The following is a 10,201-nucleotide window of genomic DNA, read 5'->3' as shown; positions in this document are numbered from 1 at the left end:
ACAAGATTTTCGGGAGCTTATACTTGCCACGGTCACACAGCCCGGATAACCTACAAGAACCAATGAACTCTGACCGTGAAAGCCTTCGACAATATCTTATACTTTCCCTTTAGAAGGGAGCTTTGACTCTTGAAAGCCTGTACCTCGAAAATGTAGAGGTGGTTTGCTATTGCTTGCCTCTGTGTAGCAACTGTGGACTTCCCTGGTGGTCTCTCATCCCAGTACTAACCAGGGCTGACCATGCTTAAACTTCTGAGATCTGACAAGATGGAGCTAGCTCAGTGGGGAAGTGATGCTATAGAGGCCACCCGCCAAAGCTTCCATCCCTGGTCTCTATAGTCTGGAGGTCACTGCAATTCCAGGAGAACTCCAGGGCCAACCTGGAGGTTGGTATATGAGTGTACCCTAAGCCTACACTTGTCTCCCTAGAACTCCTGTACAGTAGAATTAGGCTTGCTCTCCTGGGAATGAGGACAGTGATGGTGCCTTGCAAAGCTAAATGTGATTAATCCAAAAGGGCATCTTGCAGGGTCGCAGTCTTGCTGTTTTTCACCATGTGTTTCTGTTGGGAATTGGACGACGAGTTTTGTCTGGATCAGGAATGCTAGTTAAATGTATTTATTTATTTGAATGATCTCAGGGAACAGTGCTGCAGCACATAGTCAAGTGTTAGATGATCAGTTGGTCATGTGACATCCTGCTGCGTTCTGAGGGGCTGCAGTTAAACTGCCGTTTTAAGTGGTTGAGACAGACTGGCTATGAAAGAGGACATACTCCTCAAACTATAAGCGACAAGATAGCTTTTATTATGTATCCCACGTTTACCCTCCCTATAATAAGTAAACGTTTGTTCAGTTAAAAGAAAGCTACAAGTTCAGAGCCCTTTATTTTCTGTGTGTGTGTACAATAATCCACAAGATCACAATCTATTTAGAATTAAAATTCAACAGTTTCAGTGCACAGCCTGAACGGACACACATGGCAAGAGGGTAGGGTGGAAAGAACCATTCAGAAGCTGTGACTGTTGTCCACGTGATGGACGCATGTCCCGTCAGTATGGGGGATAAAGGAAGGGGCTGGAAAAGAGCTCTCCACCGGTTGGGATGTTGGGAGATGGAATTCCCATCCATCCCTAATAATAAACGGATGCATCCATCTGTCTGTCCATCCCTCTGTGGCAGGCATAACTCTTCAGAAAATAAAACTAGGAGCCTCAGAACTGGCCACCAGCTTCAGGATGACCATGGGAACTGTGGTGCCAAAAATAAAGGGAACTGGAACATCCCTGCCCAGGTTATATGCAGAAGCCCGGACCACACTATTTGTAACAGAAGCTAAAGTAGTCTGTCTGTGGCAGGCATAATTAAGCAGAAAATAAAGCTGTGGGCCTCCAAATTGGCCCCCAGCTCCAGGATGATGATGGGAGTTGCAGTGCCGAAAGGGATTGCAACAACTTGGCTCAGGTTATTAGGACGAACTGCCACCCCCTTGCTATTTCCAATTAGTGTCTGCTTGCGGAGAGCATATCAGAAAACAAAGTGAGAAGCCTCAAAATCGGCCCCCAGCTTTGGGATTATGGGGAACCTTTGCAGGACCAAAAATGTAAGGAATTGTACTAGCCTAACACTGATTATCTCCCAACCAACTCTCTGCTACTTGTAATAAATACAAAGGTTGACTCATAAGCCAGGAAAGGCAGGCAGCACAGACAGGGGTGGTGGAAAATAGCCCGATATAAAACAAGAGAGGTTTACCAATTTATTGTCGAAGGCTTTCACGGTCAGAGTTCATTGGTTCTTGCAGGTTATCCGGGCTGTGTGACCGTGGTCTTGGTATTTGTGGTCTTGGTATTTTCTTTCCTGACGTCAGGAAAGAAAATACCAAGACCACAAATACCAAGACCACGGTCACACAGCCCGGATAACCTGCAAGAATCAGTTGACCAATTTATCTGTCTGATCTATCATTGCCTGTGTGGTGAAGTGGTTTGTGTCTGACTGTGTGTGTGTGTAAAGTGCCGTCAAGTCGCAGCCGACTTATGGCGACCCCTTTTTGGGGTTTTCATGGTAAGAGACTAACAGAGGTGGTTTGCCAGTGCCTTCCTCTGCAAAGCAGCCCTGGACTTCCTCGGTGGTCTCCCATCCAACTACTAACCAGGGCTGACCCTGCTTCGCTTCGGAGATCTGACGAGATCAGGCTAGCCTGGGCCATCCAGGTCAGGGCTTGTGCCTGACTACAATCACAAAAACGCAGGTTTGACTCCCAACCGTACCAGGGCGAGTTGAAGCTGCCGCTTGGGATTAGGCCAGTCGCACTCTCTCCCCCAGGCCTACCTCACACGGATGTTGTGCAAGTGTGAAAAACAAGAGCGTGATGAAAGCTATTTGGGGTGCCTAGCGGGGAGAAAGGTTGCTAATACAGCTCGTTTTCCCTAGGGCTCACCAACAAACGCTGCCGGCTCTTGCTTCCTCCGGTATTTCTACAGCTCTTCCAGGAGGAGGCAGGACCGCCGGCTCAGTATTGAAATGACCGCGGGAGCAGCGAGCTGCCCGGTAGGCTGCAGCGAGCCGGGGCGGAGCCTTTATTTGATTTTTAGGGAAAAAGCGGACGCCCGGAACGCGGCGCAATCGCGGGCGTCGTTTGGAGACACATTTGTCGGATCTGCAACGTTTTCTGTTCGAGCAGGCCGGGTTCCCCTTCGAGGGAAAGAAAAGTCGAGCGGGCGGGCAACTTTGGGCAACTTTTGGCCCATCTGGAGAACTCCTGGCGACGAGAGCGCCTCCTCCCTGCCGGTTCCTCCCCGGCGAGCGCATGGCCTCCAGCTTGGCCGAGGACCTGGTGTGCCCCATCTGCCTGGCCCTCTTCCAGGAGCCCCACATGCTGGGCTGCGGCCACAACTTCTGCCTGGCTTGCCTGCGCGGTTCCCTCCCCGCCGGGCAGCAGGAAGGGGGCACCTGCCCGGAGTGCCGCAGCCCCTTCCAGCCGCAGGAGCCGAAGCGCAACCGGGCCCTGGGCAACTTGGCCAAGAAGGTGCGCCGCTGGCAAGGGGACGGGGAGCCCCCGGGTTGCAGCCCCGCCGAGCTGGGGCGCTTCTGCGAGGCCCACGACGAGCCGCTGAAGCTCTTCTGCACCCAGGACCAGGCGCCCATCTGCGTCATCTGCCGGGACCTACCCCGCCACCGCCGCCACCGCTTCTTGCCCACCCGGGACGCCGTGCAGGCGGCTCAGGTTGGAGGCGGGGGGTGGGTGGGCTGGACCGGGGACGGGTGGGGGTAGACCTGGCTCCTTACGAAGGGGATCTCGTCTATTGAGCGCAGGTAATCACATTGGCTGCAGCCCAGGCTGAACTACACGTGTCCTTCCCCCCTTCGTTCGAAACGAGGACTTTTCCTTGGCCATTGATGCATGGGAAGTTTTGCCTTGGATTTGCTGCTCTCTAGAGGCGCATTTTCCCCAGCCAAATTCTCAACACTCTGCATGGGTTTTTTTTACTATTATTTATTTAGTTTTGAGTATTCACATGGGGGAAATGTGCACCCAGAGAGCTGCAGATCCCAGACAAAACCTCTCCTGCATAAGATTTGAGCAAGAGTTCAGCAGCACCTTAAAGACTAACAAAATTTCCGGTCGGGTGTCCTTTTTTACAGGTGAAGGCTAAGCATTTCCCTTAACAACCTCACAATGAAAATGTCCGGAGGCTGACTTTTAAAAAATGAGAGCCAAGAGCTTGCAGATCGTGAGAACTGATCATTAGAACTAAAGAAATGAGCCGGGGCTCACGAAAGCTCAGTATCCTGCCAGAAATTCTGTTATGGCTTTAAAGAGCCGCTGGACTCTTTCTGTGTTTTGACTGCTACAGACAAACACGGCTACCCATCCTGATCTACCTTTACAGATTGACACCTCAGGGCTACCCTTGGAAACAGCAGGTTTCGAGGGCAATTAAAGAGCACCTCTCCGGTGGTCTCACGAAAATCGCAGCCGCGTGTGGGGGGGGGGGGGAGAGAGATAGCCTCTTTAAAAACGATCACGAAACTTTCAGCCCTCCCTCCCCCTTTGATTCCTCAGATTTCGTTGAGTTTCTCTTAAAATCCTAATGTGTGAGTCTGTGGCTGCGTCGTTTGGTTTTTAAGCAGCGCTGGGACGAAATTATGTGCCAAAAGGTGCACACGGTTATCTGCCTGAGCAGCTGTTTATTGGGAAACGCGCCGGCCTCGAGCTCCATAGAACTTCCCGACTGGGGACTTTGCCGGGCATCTTTTCCTGGCCACTAGATGCTGTCCGTCGTCCCGAAGCCACGCCCCTTGATCCGATTACAGCTATTATGAATGGGCGCTGCGCTTATGGCGTTCCGAAGCCACGCCCCTTGATCTGATTTCAGCTGTTATGAATGGGCGCTGCGTTCCGCTAGGTTGTATTAAAACCTAACCAGCGTGCAGGCTTTTGAAGCGCTGCAGAATTGTTCAGCAGGCAAAATGCTACCTCCCCTCCAAAAAATGTGTACACAGCGCATAACTTTTTTTTTTTTTGCTTTGGGGTCTAATTCAAGGCGCCTTTTAACGCTCTTGAAAGCCAAGGGCTCTCCTACATCCCATTTCTTGGGATCCTCCCTCTTGCCAGCTACAGACCTTCTTCTCCTGGTGGTACTCTCGCCTAGGGTTCCTATAGGGCTATGGACAGGTTGTCGACCAGGGGTATCCAATGGAGTGCCCGTGGGTGCCATGGCACCCGCTGGCATCTTTTCTGGCACCCACCAAACGTTTTTAGGATGCAGGTGGGGCCAGGTAGGATTTTTGCACAGCAAGGCTTCTGATTGACTACTGGAGATTTGATTGGCTCTGCAGATTTTTTTTAAATGTTACTTTGGAATCAGCGGACACCCCAGTTCAAGGATCTGCTCTGTGTTACTGAAGTTAAGCTGTGGCAATTGTTTTGTGGCTGGCTCCGTCTCCTGCGGCAGCCATTTTCTTGCTCTGCCCACCGTGCCATGTCAGAATTCCAAATGTGCCCACAGGCTTTAAAAGATTGAGGACCAAACATATAATTCAAAAATATGGTGACAGTGGCAAGAATAAAACTTGCAGCAAAATGGAAAGCAGATAAATGCCCAAGTCAAATAGAATGGAAGAATAAATTCAGTTTGTTCCACAAATGGAACCAATATCAAATTCCACAAGCATAGCGGAATATGCTATCACGGCAAGACAAACATCCTATATAAATAATAGACCAATATCGGAATTTAATGGAATCGTAGAGTTGGAAGGGGCCATACAAGCCATCTAGTCCAACTCCCTGCTCAATGCAGGATCAGCCTAGAGCATCCCTGACAAGTGTTAGTCCAGCCTCCACTTAACGACTGCCAATGAGGGGGAGCTCACCACCTCCCTAGGTGGGAGGTGTCGAAAATGGAATGCTTTTTTAAAATTATTTTTATTTTAAATCATATATTCAGCATACATATAAAAAAAACATACATCCTAACATACAACCTAACTACATAACATCTAACATAACACAGCATAGTAAATGTGCCGTAAAAAGTAAAGGTCCCCTGTGCAAGCACCGGGTCATTCCTGACCCATGGGGTGACGACACATCCCAACATTTCCTAGGCAGACTTTGTTTATGGGGTGGTTTGCCAGTGTCTTGCCCAGTCATCTTCCCTTTATCCCCAGCAAGCTGGGTACTCATTTTACCGACCTCGGAAGGATGGAAGGCTGAGTCAACCTTGAGCTGGCTACCCAATGTCCGTTGGGATCGAACTCAGGTCGTGAGCAGAGCTTTTGACTGCAGTACTGCAGCTTACTACTCTGCGCCAAATGTGCCTTACTATCTTGATCAACTATTGATCAACTATTCCAACAATTCTTTTTGCTACCTTCCTTTCCAAAAGATCATATTATCACGTTATTTATATTTCACCGCATGTGCGAATATATATATCATTTAAGACTACCCATTAAAATTATATTATACTTAACTTTCTTAAACATCTATATTAAGACTATTAAACGAAAATGGAATGTTTTTTATACATATAGGGCTGGAAGTTTAGATGAGAATTAAAGTAAAAAGGAAAAGATTTGATACATGTTTTATAAGAAACTTTATTGTTAAGCAAATGTAGAGGAAAACCAGATTAAGATGCAATGCAACTTAGCATGGAAATGAATGATCAGAGGTAAGTAATCCATTCTATATATAGATGTTAAACTCATCAGCTGTTATCTGTATGTTGTAATATTGATAAATCTCTTTTTAAAAAGTGTTTGGGGACCCCTGTTGTAGACTTTCACTGTGGTGGAGTCAGTGCCTTGAACTAGCCCACCAGAATGGATGTGGGGCAGGGGGTGGGGTGAGCTCTGACTGCATTAAGGAAGGTATGCAAGGCAGTTCTATTTCAGAGCATATTCGACTGAAGGTGGACTGTTTTGGAACCCCTGGTGGCATTTTTCTTTTAACCTGAGCATCACTTTTCTGTTATCAGAGGACCATTATGTACTTTTCCCCCTGCCCTTGCAGTTTTTTGCTGCTTTGTTAGCTGCCTTGGCTCTTATGGATAAGGCAGGATACAAGTGTTTAAAATAAAGACTCTAGGCAGTAATCTTAAGGCTCGTGTTTGGAGAATACTACAGGCGTTCTGGTATTTCATGGTTCTGTAACCAAGTGGTTTTCAACCTGAGGCCATATGGCCCCCCGAGGGGCCACAGGATATTCCAAGGGGGCCACCGGTGAAAATTGCGTAAATGGGGGGGCCACAGCATGAGACTAGGGGGCCCCAGAGGGAAGTGAGAAGTGAAGAAAACAGAATACATGAAAACCTAACCCATGACTCTTCATTGCACTTCTATGCATTGTTTGCAACTGTGGATTTTTGTATCGCTGTAATCTTGTGCAACGGTTGTAGAGGCTTTGTTCTCCCTTGTATGTGAACACTGTTGTTTATTAGCGTGTTGTATTCCCTTTTTGTGGGGTATTTTTTTGTAAATTTCATTTTCCCAATAAGAACTGCATGTGTGCATTTTGTGTGGCTGTTTATGCTTCTTTGTTCCTTGGCTATTTACAAACAAAACATTTAAATAGCTACCTTTCTACCGGTAGTACAGGGGGGCCACAGAAACAAGGTTTGAGGAGGGCCACGGTCGGAAAAAGGTTGAGAATCACAGCTGTAACCTTTTCTAAAAAGGCAGAATTCTCTAGCCTAAATAGCTCTGGATTGAACAGTGCGCTCCCATGAAGGTTTCTGACAACTACGTTCATTTCTGTGCTGCACAGGGAAAACTGAAAGCTTACCTGAAGCATCTGGAGAAGCACCTAAAGGAGACGGCAGAGGATGAAAGTGATCAGCTGAAGGAAATTGAGGCACTGAAGGTAAAAGGGGAAGGGAGGTTTGTTTGGGGCAAAGACAGTTCAGTACCAAGGGATGAGATTCCCAGGGAGGTTCGATAGCCTCCTCTTAGATCAGGGTTCCCCAACCTTTTTGAGCCTGTGGGCACATTTGAAATTCTGACAAGGCATGGTGGGCACAGCAAAAAAAAATGGCTGCTCCAGGAGGCGGAGCCAGCCACAAAATGATTGCCAGAGCTTTAGCTTCAGTAACACGGCAGTAGCAGCTAGTGCCAAAGCAACATTTTTAAAAATTGCACTCTCAATCAGATGCCTTGCTGAGCAAAAACTTTACCTCGCCCCACCCACCTCCTTGGAGGGCATCAGAAGGTATCAGCAGGCACCATGGCGCCCATGGGCACCATTATATGGGACCCCTGTCTTAGACACGTTCGAGAGTAAATGTCAGGAAACCTGTATGTAAAGAACTTCTGTTGGGATTTTAACTCAGAGTAGTTTAAACTGTGGAATTCACTGCCAGAGGATGTAGTGATGACTATGAGCACAGACGGCTTTAAAAGGGGTTAGACAGATTCACGGAGGAGAGGTTGACACAGGTAGTCTCAGGGTTGGTGTTGAAGACTAGGGCTGCTATATAAAACAAGTTGCTGGACTAGATAAACCTCACATCTGATCCAACATGGCTGTGATGTTAGGCAATGTGTGTGTTTTTTTAAAAAAAACAATTATTATACTTCTGTACTTTCCCTTTAATAATAATACTTGCTTTTTGCTGGTTTGAATGTTCTGCTACTTCAGAGCTGCACCGATGACCTCTTGGGTCACATTTCAAAAGAGTTTGAGGTCCTCCACCAGATCCTTCGCAAGAAAGAAGAAGAGATTAAGTTGGTAATAGAGAAGATGAAGGGCGAGAACATGGAGGAAATGGAGGATTCCTTAGCCACTTTGAAAGTAGAAGTGTTTTCACGTACAGAGACCGTTGCCAAAACCAAAGCTGCCTTAGAAGAAACAGACCAGGTTGCCTTTCTGAAGGTAGAGCATGCCTTGTCTAGCAGCTAATATGGAAGACTAAGAGTTTTAGAGTGATGTCTATAGATCCCCTCAGGAGGAATCCCCTGGGTCTATGTGGTGGTGTTTGGGAACTGGGGAAAAGTGATTAGGCAAGATACAGTGGCTGGATCAAATTTAACTTGCAATTAGCTCTCAGATGTAACACATACTGATGGTTGCAAGCCCTATGTGGCAGTGTCCGCTTTTACTACAAGTCATCATGGTAGTTACTAGAATATTTGTACTTTGAAAAACAAAATTATTGTTTACATTGTGCTTGCCAGTGCCTAAGAGATTTAAGTCATTGACAATTCATTCATTTTGTGTAGTGATTAAGACTGAAAAGCTAACTCACTTGCTCAAAAATACTATATAGTCACCTGTCTTTTTTCCACACAGGGCCTCAAGGAGCTGATGGAGCGGTAAGTTGGAGCATCTTTCAGACTTGCCCTTTCAAAGCCTTCCTCTTCCATAAAACGGCTTAACTCTTTACTCCTTGTTCCCAATTGAAACAGCATCTAACTGCATCTCCCGCTCATCCATTTTTCGTCTCACCTCTTTTCTCCCTTGTTGCCTGTAGTGTGAGGCCAACGGGGTCCTCAGCAGTACAGAACAGCAGCTGGTAGAATAGAGAGAGGCAACTGGGGACTGTGGGGGCAAACTTAGCCCCCACAAAACTTCACGTCTGACCCACCAGTTCAAAAAACCACCAATACACACACTGTAGTACCCTTTTCTCCCAGGAGGTATGCCAAGGGCTCATAATTCCCTCTCCAAGGCACAGGGAAATGGTGCCCTCCAATGGAGCCACCCCACCAGTGCCTCCATGGCTGTTCACTGTGGGAGAAAAGCCCTTTCCTATGTGGGAATGTCACTGAGCAACACCAGTGGTGTAGTCTTCAGTCTTTGTTCAGTTGGCAGTATGGCCTCTCTCAAGACTTGGTTGCCTGGCAGGGCTTTACAGGCATTCTCCTTTCCAGCCAACCTTCAGGTGTCAGGAAAACAAAGGAGAATTGATGTGGTTCCAGGGGTGAACTAGGCAGCCCTTTCCCCAAGAGGCAGTCGTCTCCTTCATTGTTGGCCTTCTACTCTTGATGCTTCATTGTTTATTTTATTGGCTGCCCAAAGTACCTCAAGGAAAGGCAGAATATAATGAACACAAGCTGGAACTAGTAACAATATTATAGATTGTGTTCAGTTTGCCCCTCATGTACCTCTTTAATTCAGCACCATAAGGAAACTGCAGCATGAGGTGTGAATTCTGGAGGGGATGAGAAGGAGAAGCAAGTTAATCCAAGATATTTTCTTGCTGTTTCCTGCTTGCGGGACATGGTTTCCGTTTCCTTTCTCAGTCTTCCCCTCCCCCTATAGCTCCATCCCATTTGCTGTAGGTCATTTCCACCTCCTTTCCCTACACTTATAACAGACCCTCTGCTGCACCTCTACTCCTGCCTCTTGTAAATGAGTGCATCTTCTTTCTGTTCTCAGAGTCAAGGAGGATCTCCAAGGAGAGGTAAATTATGAGGAAACTGAAGAGGAATCTGAAGATCATGAGGAAACTGAGGAGAAATCTGATGATGAAGCAAAAGAGAAGTCTGATAAAGACGAAAGTGGAGAGGAACTAATTGAAGATAGTGATTGTGAAGATGAAGACGATGAGGATTATGAACCTGATGAGACTGAGCGTGATTTTGATAGGGTGATACCTGTGGAGCCAGCTCTTGAGGACTTTGGAGAGTCACTGGACTTTGAGACTTGGAAGGAAATGTTGGAGGGTATCAAACCCAGGCAGGTTCGCTGA

At 47.2% G+C, this 10,201-nt stretch overlaps 1 protein-coding gene across 1 annotated transcript; it reads left to right on the top strand.

Moving 5' to 3' along the window:
- The first annotated feature begins 2,811 nt into the window (after window positions 1–2,811).
- On the top strand, window positions 2,812–10,201 carry LOC130473786 (nuclear factor 7, brain-like). Its single transcript, XM_056845383.1, has 5 exons — window positions 2,812–3,228; window positions 7,279–7,374; window positions 8,149–8,382; window positions 8,800–8,822; window positions 9,889–10,201. The coding sequence occupies exons 1-5, from the start codon at window positions 2,812–2,814 to the stop codon at window positions 10,199–10,201; spliced, it is 1,083 nt and encodes a 360-aa protein (XP_056701361.1).

This window comes from Euleptes europaea, chromosome 1 (genome assembly GCF_029931775.1).
Source record: "Euleptes europaea isolate rEulEur1 chromosome 1, rEulEur1.hap1, whole genome shotgun sequence".
In the NCBI taxonomy this organism is placed as follows: Eukaryota; Metazoa; Chordata; class Lepidosauria; order Squamata; family Sphaerodactylidae; genus Euleptes; species Euleptes europaea.
The sequence above is the reverse complement of the archived record's forward strand: the minus strand, read 5'-3'. Positions and strand labels throughout refer to the sequence as shown.